This window comes from Perognathus longimembris, chromosome 2 (assembly GCF_023159225.1).
Source record: "Perognathus longimembris pacificus isolate PPM17 chromosome 2, ASM2315922v1, whole genome shotgun sequence".
Classification (NCBI taxonomy): domain Eukaryota; kingdom Metazoa; phylum Chordata; class Mammalia; order Rodentia; family Heteromyidae; genus Perognathus; species Perognathus longimembris.
The window spans coordinates 83,801,123-83,814,537 of NC_063162.1; the positions used below are offsets into that span (position 1 = coordinate 83,801,123).

The 13,415-nt window shown below is 39.7% G+C and overlaps 1 protein-coding gene across 3 annotated transcripts in view; it reads right to left on the reverse strand.

Annotated features, from left to right (window-relative positions):
• Creb5 (cAMP responsive element binding protein 5) overlaps nucleotides 1-13,415 on the reverse strand; it is a 433,433-nt gene that overhangs the window by 16,055 nt on the left and 403,963 nt on the right. For all 3 annotated transcript variants that reach the window (XM_048339616.1, XM_048339617.1, XM_048339618.1), the window contains one exon: nucleotides 3,106-3,429. In XM_048339616.1, the coding sequence (XP_048195573.1) occupies nucleotides 3,106-3,429 (324 nt within the window). The remainder of the gene's footprint in view (nucleotides 1-3,105; nucleotides 3,430-13,415) is intronic.

The following is a 13,415-nucleotide window of genomic DNA, read 5'->3' on the forward strand; positions in this document are numbered from 1 at the left end:
GGCCTGAGTACTGTCTCTAATCTTTTTTTACTTAAGGCTGGTGCTCTACCACTTGAACCACTTACACTTTTGGCTTTTTGATGATTTATTGGCGATGAGACTTTCCTGCCAAGGCAGGCTTTCAACCCTAATCCTAAGATCTCAGCTTCCTAAGTAGTTAGGATTATAGGTATGAACCACCAGGGCCTGGTGGAAGAAAGTTGTTAATAGGCATTGCAGAAACTTCTCTTTCAATGCAGTATATTCCCTCATCTTAACTTCAATTAACCTTTCATCAAGCAGGTGTGGTTTCCGGCTCCTTGTAAGTTTAGGCTTTGGGAGAAGAAAGCATATTGTTTACAAGAAATTCCTAGTAGCCCCAAAGTGCACCAGGACTCTAAACTCTAATCCTTACCTTCAGGAATAATCACAAGAAACCAGGAAGAATTTCTAAGACCAGAATTTGCATTACTGGTAACCATTATTACTTACTTTGTGTTTAATAAGGAATTCTTTTAGCAGAAATGCTCTACAAGTTTTGAAACAAAATAATTATGACTTCCAAGATTCATTCCAAATCATCTTAGAATATCAGAGATGGAAGGACCTTGAGATATCTTGATTCCTACTAGTCAAATAATCATAGGATTAAGCATCAAGACAAGAAGTCAGTAATCAGCTTGGTTGGTATAATTTGTGTCTGTGTATCTGCTAGTCCCCATGCCTAAACTCAGGCCTGGTCACTGTCCCTGAGCTTTGCCTTGGTGATCAAGGCTAGTGCTCTAACACTTTGAGCCATAGAGACATTTCCAGGTTTGTTTGTTTGTTTGTTTGAGGTTAATTGGAGATAAGAGTCTCATGGACTTCCCTGCACAGGCTGGCTTTGAATCGTTATCCTCAGATCTCAGCCTGCTGAGTAACTAGGATTACTGGTGTGAGCCACTGATGTGTGGCTCTGGTTGGTATCACACAAGGATGATATTTTAGAATACTGTATACATAATCTTACTCAAATTCTAACAAGACTGACTTAGATTATTTCTCTTTAGTATAGGAAAAACAAAGCAAATTGGTACAGCTAATTATAACAGCAATTAACTAATTGCCTGTACAATTGGCCATACTGACTTTAAACAGAGGGCAATTGGCTAATTGGTGCTTAGCTAATGAGTAGCTTTTATTTTTAAAGCACTGTCAAACTTGTCTGTGAAATAACTTGCCTACAAAGAAAATCAAACCTTGATGTTCACCTTTTCCTTAAAATAATAAGTAGACTAGTTAAATTGATTCACTGCCTTTGACTTATTAGCTTTTTTTCTCCCTTTTAATATTTGTCTCAGTATGACATTTGACTAAAAATATGACAAAAAGTTGTTCAAATAGCATTATTATTGCTAAACTACTTACTATATATCTTTGAATTATTTTGATTTAGAACTAATCATGACCAACATGTTTTTGAAAACTTCTCCAGAGAATTTCTTACGTGGGTTACTAGAACCTGTGTGCTTACTTACTGTGTCTATTTTACAGAGGGAGAAAACAAGACTTAAGGAGGCTAATGATCTAGGTTCAGGTCACATAGCAACTACAGTGAAAAAAGAATGGCTTTCTGACTCTAAAGCTTAATTCTTCTTTGCTATATAGAACACATCTAAGGACCTCTGCAAAAGTTATGTAATGACTAGATTAGACAGCTGCTTGTGGAGAATCTATTTCTGTGAGTAGCTCTCTAGGCTTGATGTGTGGTATGAAAAGAAGCTCAATAGCCCAAAATGCAGCCTGACCTGAGATCTTCTCTGGAGAGGCAAGGGATGGAGGAGATGGTGAATAAGTGTTGCTTAGCAGTCTCAAGCTTTGGACCTAGTTCTAACCCAGCCAACTGGGACCTGGCAGTGTGGAATGGATGGAAGGACCAACACAGATCATCTTCCTTGAGGATCCAAAACATGCAGAACTAGCCTTGTCTTAGCCATGACCTTTATCCACTGACTAAAACCCACTCCTGGAGAGGAATTTGCCTTTCTGCTTGATCTGGGTGATATCATGTTTGCCTGGTCCCCTAACTCTCCTTCAGTTCAGTATAAATGCTGGCTGTCTTTCTGTCCACTCCTCTCCACACAGGGATTCGGCCTTTCTTTTAGCCCAGTCATCTACAGATCTTGGCGCTCACACTCTCTCTCTCTCTCTTTCTCTCTCTCTCTCTCTCTCTCTCTCTCTCTCTCTCTCTCTCCCTCCCTCCCTCTCTCCCCTCTCCCTTCCTCCAATACATTTCACATTCTGAGAGAGTCATCTCTCCTCTCCATTTGCACTGACTGTACCTCATGGCCTAGCATCCACCATGGAGCTCCTTTGTATTTAGAAATTGCTACTATGGAGATTTTTAACATTTGCTAGAGTTTGGAGAACGATTTCTTGAATCTAACTTCCATTTTACAGGCATCAAAATTGAGTCTCTATGGTGTTTGATAGAATAGCAGCTATATGCATTCACATGTATATCTTCGGGAAGATGGGGGAGAGGGTATGGAATTCCAGTGAAAAAGTGCAGCAGAGGAGACTATTACACCCTGATGAAAGTGAACTATACAACTAGTGGGTGGAGAGGTAAAGGAGGGACAGAGAGCGAGAGGGGACAGGAGACACTATATGAAAGGAAATGTACTCATTACTTGACTCATGTAATCGTATGCCTTTATAATAACAATAAAGTACATAATAAAAAAGAATAGCAGCTAGACAGGGTTAGAATTAACTGATCTTTTTTCTCATTTCTTAAATAGCCTTCATTGTTATCTTAAGTTCTTTCTAAATCTCCTATTGTTACTGGTACTCATAGAAATTTTTTCACCATTTACAAAATAATAGAGATTTGGGAGAACTTAAATTTATATTTTTCCTGAGAGAGTGGATCTGAAAAGTACTAGATTATTTACAGACATAATAATCCAGTTATGGTCCTGTGGATGGAGCCACTACCTCCTAGGAAATATGCAGAGCTCCCCAGAAGGTCAAATAAGGCACCTGAGTTTGGCCACTATGATTGTAGCAGATGACTCCAGCGGCAACCTTGGAAAAATCACTATTAACAAGAATGGGAAAGGGGAAGGGTGGGGAGAGGCCTACCTGTGCTTGGTTGCCGGAGTGCAGGGGTGGGTGTGGCGAGGTCTGATGGTGTGCTGGGTGCGCATGAAGATGAGAATGGGAGTGATGATGCGGGTGGTTCTGCTGGTGATGGGGCTGTGGGTGGGGATGGTGGGAGGGGTGCTGATGCTGGTGTGGGTAGGGGTGGTGGGGTGGTAGTGTCTGGTGCTGATGCGGGTGTGAGTGCATGTGATGGTGCGGCGTCTGGTCCTGTCGGGAGCCCATCATCTCCATCATGTGTCCCATGGTGTTCATATTTCCATTTGACATGGCAGCAGGATGGTGAGTCAAGGCAGCTTTCAACCTCTGAAACAGAATAAAACAACAGGGGGCAACTGAGGTCACTCTTGTCGTCAATAGTGATTTGGGAGCAATGTGAGTCTTAGTTTCAATGTGTGTGTGTGTGTGTGTGTGTGTGTGTGTGTGTGCACGCATGTGCGTGCCAGTACTGGGAACTGAACCATTGGCTTTTCTGACTTTTCTGCTGGCACTCTACCATGTGAGCCACACCTCTACTTGTGGGTTAATTGGAGATAAAGTCTCACAGACTTTTTTGCATGACTAGCTTTGAACAGCAATGCTCAGATCTCAGCCTCCTGAGTAGCAGTGATTATAAGCATGAACCACAGGCCAATTTGATTATATTGGTACTGTTGCTTATATTTGCTACTAGGAACAGAATAACTTTTTACTCATTTCACATTTTCTATCATATTCTAATAAGCAGGAGGGTCATTATGACTCTTAATCATTAGTTCAACAGTCGTAGCAACTCTACATGATGGCCTATCAAGCCTATCATTCTATTCGAAGTATTTATTATCCAGTAGTTGTGTGTGTGTGTATGAGTGTGTGTGTGCATGTGCATGTGTACGCCAATTCTGTGGCTTGTACACAGGACATGGGAGCTTTTTTACTCAAGGCATTTTACCACTTGAGCCACTCACTGGTCCATTTCCAGTTTTTTTCCCCTTTAGGTGGTTAATTAGAGATAAGAGTCTCATGGGGTTTCCTGCCTGAGCTGGCTCCAAATCTCAGTCCTTATATCTCATCCTCCTGAGTAGATAGGATTGTAGGCATGAGCCACTAGTAAGCCTGATTATCCAGTCATTCTTCATATCTTACTGGTAGGCAAATGTAGTACAAAGCAAACAGAAGCTCACCTGACAGAGGGCTCTCCTAGGACAAGGCCCTGTGTCTTGTAAGGATCACAAGAATAAAAGGTTTCTCAGGTGCAAGGAGGAAATGAGCTAAAACTTTAAAATGCAGGCAGACTAATAATATTATTTTAGGGTTTAAAATTATTGTTAGCCAATCATAACTTCTGAGTAGAATACCATTTTCCATTTGATACCAGGATATTTCTCATAGTCTCTGTTGATATTCTAATTTCTCTCATAGAATTACTTTCTTCTAACTTGAAGAACTAAGTGAGGAAATTAGAATGGATATAATAGAGTACTTGCAAGTATTCTGTAATGGTTTTATCAATAGGCTAACATGTTTATAATAGGAAACATTGTTCATTAACTGGCAAACAGAAATGTACACAATTAACTTCTTGATTCTAAGGCAGTCATCTTTTTCTACAGAGTCACATTTTAAATCTTTTCATTGATGCAAGCTTTATAAACTCAATCACAGCTACTCATGTCATAATGAATTGATGGTGCAACTTTTGGGACATTCATCAAAACTCACCAGTAGCCCAGTGTGTAAATGAATGGGACCTGATGTTTCCTCGTTCGACTAAAGTCGAATAATAAATTAGGGGACAGGACATTTGAATTCCACATAATTTTCACATGCCATCAAATTCTAACTTACTTTGATAGTACTTTTGCCTTTCAATTAAAGTGTGAAAGATATTCTTAGCTCACATGCTATGCAAAGTTAGGTGGCAGGCTAGGGGCTAGATTTGGCATCTGAGCTTTGGTTTGGTAACTATGTTATGAAGTTAGTTGATAATCAGTTTCATTTCATTTTCCATTTTTTTTTGGGGGGGGATGGGTATTGGGGCTTGAACTGAGGGCCTTGAATCCTTCCTTGACATTTTTCACTCTAGGCTGGAACTTTATCATCTGAATCACACCCTCACTGCCAGCTTTTTGGTGGTTAATTGGAGATAAGAGACTCACAGGGCTGGGAATATGGCCCAGTGGTAGAGTGCTCACCTCACATACATGAAGCCCTGGATTCGATTCCCCAGCACCACATATACAGAAAAAGCCAGAGTGGCACTGTGGCTCAAGTGGTAGAGTGCTAGCCTTGAGCAAAAAAAAAAAGAAACCAGGGACAGTGCTCAGGCCCTGAGTTCGAGCCCCAGGACTGGCAAAAAAAAACAAAACAAAAACAAAAACAAAACAAAAAAAAGAGACTCACAGACTTTTCTGCCTAGGTTGGATTTGATCTGTCATCCTCAAATCACAGACTCCCGAGTAGCTAGGATTCCAGGCATAAGCGACCAGAGCCCAGCTCTTCAAAAAATTTCCCCATTCTACATGGGCAATTACCCTAATTCTAAGGGGTGTGATATGCTAAATGCTCCGTAATGTAGTTACTTATTGCAAATGTATCCTGAAGGGGACTGAAGTTTGGTCCAGATTTGTGCTCAGTCACAAATCTGACTGAGATAATGCTGTGTAATCACTGAAAGAAGGAAGAGTTGCATTTAAATAATGATCAAAGCTGCCACACGTGAGCCCTGCACAACATTAACGATTCTCAACTGTTAAACTGTTGGAAAACTCCACTTCAATTAACCAATATCTTTGCTTAACTAGAAAGAGCCCCTATTTGTTAAAAATTAAAATAAATAAGTGAATGGAAAGCAATGGAAGGCTGACTACATGTTAATCTGGACACTCATTGGAAACATTTTTCATACTCGGATGCAGTAACATCTCAGTTCACTGGCCCCTGGCCAGCAGCCACTGTGTGACCTCGCTGGCCTCTGTAGGAATAATCCTGAGGAGGAAAAAGAGCTTCCCATACCCCTGGGAAAGACTGCATACTGGGTGCTGTGTGAAGCATGAAGCAGAATAGAAAACTAGTACTTCTCATCTCCAAGGCTAGGAAATGATTTCATTGTTTTTATTAAAATGCTCATTATAAAAAATTGAAGCAATGCTTAGAAGTGCAATGAAGTCAGCCTCATGGGAGCCAAATGTGTTGTTTACATGGGGGAGGGGAGGTCTAAGGCAAATCCCAGACAATTCCATGCTTCTGTAGAGATCAGGGAACATATAGAATAATTTTATAACATGGGGATCATAGTGAAGTTTTTTTTTAAAGCCTTCTGACTACAGCATAACAAAGAAATAAGATTAGGCAAATGAGATTAAATGAATTGACAGGGCTTAAATACTTGAAGAAAAATTTCAGATGGCTGTTTCCAAATGAGTAAAATGAAAGAAAAAATAGGACTAACGGGAGGAAGGGTGAACAAATACAGTCATTATACACAATGTCATATGTAAAAGATCAGGGTATACATGAGATAGGGACAGTGGGAGAACAATGGAAGAGGTGACAATGCTCAAGATGCATTGGATTCATAAACTGAAATTTGAATTTCAAAACTCCTATGTACAACTACATATATATGTATGTATGTGTGCATATATATATGTGTGTGTGTATATATATACATGATCATAGTTTGGAGCTAGGCTGGGGAGGAAAGACCATAAGAATCTTATCTCCAATTAACTACCAAAAGCCAAATATGGAGCTGTAGTTCAAATGGTAAAGCAACAACCTTGAGAGGGTGAGGCCTGAGTTCAAACCCCAGTATAAGCACACACACTTATACACACACACACAGATTATATTAAAACCATTTGCTACTTTTAGTTGACTCATTGGATAGTTTTGACAGACTATTTCTGCAATTCTCCTATTATAAAAATATGTAATTTAAATGTAGAAAAAAATCCAATGAATACAAACATACAGGGTGAAAAGTAAAAGCCATACGTTTGACTTCAACCTAAGTCCATTCCCATCCCTCATGCATAACCACAATGTGCCCTAGGACATTTGCTTGGTGTTTATGGATATGTAGCCTGCTTTTTGTTACATTAACAATATATCTTCAATATATTTCTAGGTCACTCAAAACTAGCTATTTTTTTTTTAATTAACAGAATCTTTCCTATGTCAGCTCTCAGGCAGTGTTTTATAAATATGAAGTCTCCAGTCCTCAGAGCAACCCAAAAGACAGCAATGCCACTTGCTCAGACCTGGTGGCAAGTGATGGGAAGGGAGATGCATGTATTCTTCAGTAGAATATGTGTGGGAAGGCTTGCATGCGTCCTTTGCCAGGAATAAGAATTCACTGTGTTATACCACCTCTCCATCATCAAAGAGAAAAGTAGAAGGAAAGAGAAGGGACTAGAAAAGTTGTCAAAAGACCATTCTGGATGTCAGGTGCTGGTGGTTCATGCCTGTAATCCTAATTACTCAGGAGCTGAGATCAGAAGACCATAGTTCAAAGCCAGCCAGACAGGAAAATCCAAGAGGCTCTATCTCCAATTAGAATTCAGGCCTCTGTACCTGCAAACACACACACAAAAAGGTCATGCTTGAAGTCCAGCAGTAGCCATGTGTGTCTGTTATTCAGCAGACAACTGGAAATAAGGTATACTCAGTCTGGAGTTTGGTAGAGGGAAGGGACATAAGAATTTTCAGGAAGTAACTTGTGGTAAGTTCCATCAAGGTTCTGAATCTTTACTTCCCTTGTTATACTGGAAGGACTGGAGATTTACATTTCCCTTTACCTCAAAATACAGATATGATAAAGTCCACACATCCTTCACCTCCACTAATTTCTAATCCTTGGGGAATCAGAAATTGTCATTTAAGCAATGGAAGTCAAAGCCTTCATGGTAGCTGTGGCATAGTTTTCTGAGCTTATGCAAAGCCAAGCTAGGTCTTTTGTTTTAGTCCCTGTGGGGAGCCTCCTACTCCCTCCAGATAGAAGACCAGTATTTAACACTTATCTGAGCTATTTCCCCCCTTTCTTCAGAAATTCCAGTTTTCATTGTTAGATTTCTCCTAAAATTTTCCTCGATATCTTGACCTAATTCAAATTTGGTTGATATATGATTCACATAGAGTTATACACCTTTATTTATAAAATTCAATTTGTAGCTAGAAGGTTTTCAGTATGACTATCCCATTACTATCCCTTAATTCTCCCAGTGAGCCAACTTTATCAGAACAGGAACCATGCTGGATTTTGTTCAGTGTTAACTTTCCTGGTTTAGCATAGAGGCTGCTATATATTAGACATAGAATTAGTATTCTTGGAATGGATAGATGAAAAAATATGAATGAATGAATGAACAAATAAAAGAAAATTTCTGAGGCTTATAGAGATGTAAAATTTTCAATGTGGATCATTGTAGGTGGTGTTTATTCAAGGAGGATAATTGTATTAGTCATCCAAGGTTGGCAAAACCAACCACAGAGTCATGTAGGTGGGAAGCTGTAAAAGTGCTGTCAAGAGCTCCCCACTCCACGCCCAGCCTGTTCTTCTGAAAACAGCAGAGAAAAGAAAACTTAAATATTGCAGAGGAATGCACATTCATTCATCTTGATACATTCTCCTTGGAAATGAGGCGTGGAAATTTGAAAACCTGTTTAGGAATAGGTTGTGTTGTCTCCTCAATGCTACAAACAACTTTTCCACCTTTAATTAGAAGCAAACGGAGCCTGACAAATAAATCCTAGGCACTAGATCTTCATCTCTCCAATAATTAGCCTGTCTTGGTAAGGGAAATTGCTTGATGGCCTCAAGTCTGTTCTTGCATGTTTCACGTCAAAGCAATATAACACCAGCAATGCTAATAACGTTTACGTTTAACTATTTATTCACCCAACAAATATTTATTGGGCTTTGACTATGTGCCAGACACTGTACTAGGTATATTGTTTTCTGCCAACTTACTGAAGTAGACATAAAACAAAAGCTTTGACAAAGCACTGGGATGAAAATCATATAATGGAAAGTGTGGCCATAAGACTTTGAGCTACCTTCAGAAAACCTTTGAGCCTCTGGGTGGAGTTTTAGTCTTTAAGTTTCAGTCTTGGTCATATTAGAAGCAATGCAGGGAAGATAAATGACTATCAAACTGCCCTGCTTATGTCATATATAATATTCTCCATGTCTTTTCAAAACTATTTGGGGCCCTTCTCAAAGTCCTAAGGAGCTTTCTGCTTCTTTCAATGCCAGGGCCAACAAACAAGTGCACTGAAAATCATTAAAATATACTAAATATAGATGTTTGTACCCTACACACTGAGGAATGATAAATGACCTGTAAATGAGTCCAAGCTGAATTTTACAGAATATTTTTTCTTTCTGAAACTGAACTATGGCTTATTTTAAATAACATTCTCCCTAATGCCAAGAAGGCAAGGGAGAGAAGGAGGCAACAATGAACAAATAAACAGATAGTTTTCAGTTCTACAAAGCAGCACTAGGACTGACATGGACCAGTGAGGGAGTGGGTGGGTGAAAAGTGGCTCTGTTGACTTTTCCTCATTTTCTACCCTACTCATTTATTTGAGGGAGCAAACCAGGAAAAGCTCAAGGATCCTGCCGCACAGCTGGTTTTAGTCACTAGGGGTCTTTTCATTTGGTCTGTGTATTTTACCAACTCTCTGTTCCCTGTTTCTAGTGGGAGGTGAGCCTGCTGCCTTGGATTTGAGTCCTGATAAGAAAACAGCTGTCGACCCCACCCTAGCACAGCATGGCTACTGCCATAATGGCCTGGCCTTGCCACTTCTTTTATTCTCCTACTTAGCTCATTTCTGCATCACAGCACAGACATAAGCACATGTCATTACTGTTACAAGCATGCATATGTGTGAGTACACCTCCCACAGTCACACCACATACACACACACACACACACACACACACACACACATCCCGGGCAATTTCTTTCCCATTAACAACTTGCTACTGTCAATGAGAACCATTTGTGTAACTGTAAGAACTTTTCTCCTCCTCCATTCTCAGTGAAGCAAAATTCTTATGCTTTATAGCCTCTGAAAGCCAAGTTGAATTATTGGACATTATTTGAAATTCAGTTGGATGGGTGGTAGTGAAGGTCAAAAGCAAGCTTTCGAGAAAGTTTTTAATTATAAATGTCTGTTGGGTTTTGTTCCAGAAATGAATGTGAAAATATTACAATGCAGTGTTGCTGGCTGGCCACAAATCAGAAGCTGTTAGATTTTATCTTAATTGGGTTTATATACAAATATGACAAAATGTATATTTGTATTTCCTTCTTGACACAAAGTAATTTCAACTTGCACCATCCCAGAGAGATTAAGTACTGTAAAGTATAATTTCTTCTTACATTTCCCTGCCCATAGTTCATCAACAGATATGGTCATCATGGCTTAAATCATAAGGGATGTGTGGCCACTGTATATGAGAGTTTAATACCCATGATCTAGGTATCAAGGAATTCTGAAATCAAGTCTCTGAGTTATTGCATAAAAACAAAAAAATAAGTGATCTCTATCTACTGAATTTAATACCTACAAATGGCTAGATTAGATCCCAAAATGTTTCCAAACTTGAGGAGAAGAGAGAGGAGGTAGAGTGGATAATGAGACAGTTAACGTGTACTGGAGCTTGAACATGGGGCCTGGGCATTGTCTCTTAGCTTTCCCATAAAGGCTGATGCCACAGCTCCAGTTCAAAGCTTGTTGCTGGTTAATTAGAGATGAATCTCATGAAGTTTTTTGCTTGGGCTGGCTTTGAATTAGGATCCTCAGATCTTAGCCTCTTGAGTAGCTAGCGTTACCTGTATGAGCCACGAGTGACCAGAAATCCCTGGGAAGTATTGGTGACCCTGAAAGTCATTATTTATCTCAATCACTTAGAATAAAATTTGTGCTTCAAAATTTTCGTAAAGTAACTCAGCTAAGATATCCTCTACTTTGGGTTTTGGTTCGCTAATACCCTTTTGAGCAAGTTTACTGTGCTTGGAATACAGATGATTTAGTACAGGGCTGACACTGAAAGATCTAGAAAGAAAAAGATCCAAATTCTTTTTTGCATTGTATCATGAGAAAGCAATGTGAAGATATTAAAAATAACATAATTAGAAAAAAAACACAAGGAGGTTGTATTGTGAATCAATACCCTGTCTTTTTGGAAAAATGACTCAAGGAAAGTAAATGCAGTATTGGAGCCGAGAGAGCCAGGGGCGATATAGCTCTGAAGTAGAGCTCTTGTCTTGTCCTCAGGAGGTCCTAGGTTTCATTCTTAGCACTATAAAAATTAAAAAATAATGGTATCTGAGCTAGGTGCTGGTGGCTTGGGCCTGTAATCCTAGCTACACATGAAGCTAAGAAGTAAGAAAAGAGATATCAAGCCAGCCTGGGCAGGAAAGTCTGGGAGATTCTTTTTTTTTTTTCCCCCCTGGCTTCTTTTTCTCAAGGCTAGCACTCTGCCACTTGAGCCACAGTGCCACTTCTGGCTGTTTCCTATATATGTGGTGCTGGGGAATCGAACCCAGGGCTTCATGTATACAAGGCAAGCACTCTTGCCACTAGGCCATATCCCCAGTCCCTGGGAGATTCTTATCTCCAATAAATTAGCAAAAAAAGCCAGAAGTAGTGCTGTTGTTCAAGTATAGAGTGCCTATCTGGAGTGAAAAAGCTAAGGAAACACACAAAGCTCTAAGTCTCCCCCCGCCACACACACCCCAATCAAGAATGTTACCTGAGCCCCCTTTGATTTTCTGTGTGAGCAAAGGTAAAAACGAGGTGTTTGTTCACACATAATGGCTAGATGGTACATTGTACTTTGATGGATAAAAGTCTCCCCTTACCCCCTCAAAGAAAAACCCTCAGAGACAAAGCTTAGCAATATCCTTGTCAGACTTTTCCATATGAATATCTAAATCATACATGATTACACTTCTTCAAGAGTGAGCTTTCAAGGTATTCTTGTTTAAGGCAGAAATAAATGAATGTTCCAGTATAGAATTATTTTATTTCAGATACTGTCACTCTGTATCTTTTGGACTCTGTGACTATCTTTTATATTTAAGCAGAATGATAGTATGTTCTATGGAATTCCTGAACAAATTGCTCTTCTGAGAGCCAGAGCAAGTCTTAGTCCTACTATGAGATAGCTTTAAATCCTTAGCTAAGTAAACCACATATCTATCTACATGCCTTCATCCATCTTACAAAGAAGAGCAGAATCTTCAGCTCTATTCCATCAGAGTGAATATTAGAGTTGATGTTTGCTAAGGTGTAGGAATCTACTGAAGAAAGCAAGTTGTGTGGATGTCTAAAAGAAAGAAAATAACTTATTGCCACAAATGAATTGAATGAGAAATCTTGGTTTTAAAGCCTGGCCCTACCAGCCTAGTTGATCACCTGGAGCTTCAAGTTCCTCCTGTGTGAAATGTGGATCTATAATAAGATAAACAACTGTTTAAACCACAAGGACAGGGCTTGTGATGTAGTTCAGTGACAGTGTGTTTGCCTAGTATGTGCTCTGGTGTCATTCTCAGCAGCATTACCTCATGAGCATATAGAGTATTCTTAGGAAAAAGTAGAGTTAGCTGGATAGCTGGATGGGGGTGGGATTAACAATGGATTTGTGGGAGGGAGGGGGCATGTGGGAATTGAATTCAGGATCTGGGCACTTCTCTTTCGATTTTTTTTCTCAAGTGATGCTCTACCACTTGGGTTGTACTTTTACTTCCAGACTTTTACTGATTATCTAGATATAAGAATCTCACAGACAGACTTTCCTGCCCAGTCTGGCTTTTAACCTTGATCCTCAGATCTCAGACTGTTGAGTAGCTAGGATTACAGGAGTTATCAATGCCTGACACTAACAGCTTTTGGTGAAAAACAAACAAACAATCCCAAGAAACTAATCTTTTTCCTTACACTTAAAATATTTTGCTTGGCTTTGATTATTTTTAATTCACAATATAACAAGAGAGTTTTTTTTTTTTTCCATTCACTGCAAGGAATGAAGAAGCCAGGTGCTGGTGGCTCAAGCTGGTAATCCTAGCAACCCAGGAAGCTGAGATTTGAGGATTGTGGTTTGACACCAGACCAGGCAGAAACGTTGGTGAGACTCTTTAATTAACCACTAAAAAGCCTGAAGTGGAGCTGGGCCTCAAGTGTTAGATGGCTAGACTTGAGGACAAAACTCAGAGACAGTGCTGAGGCCCTGAGATTAAGCTCAGGTCCAGCACAAAGCAAAAAACAAGGAAGAATTGATCCTTGCCTGAAAAGCA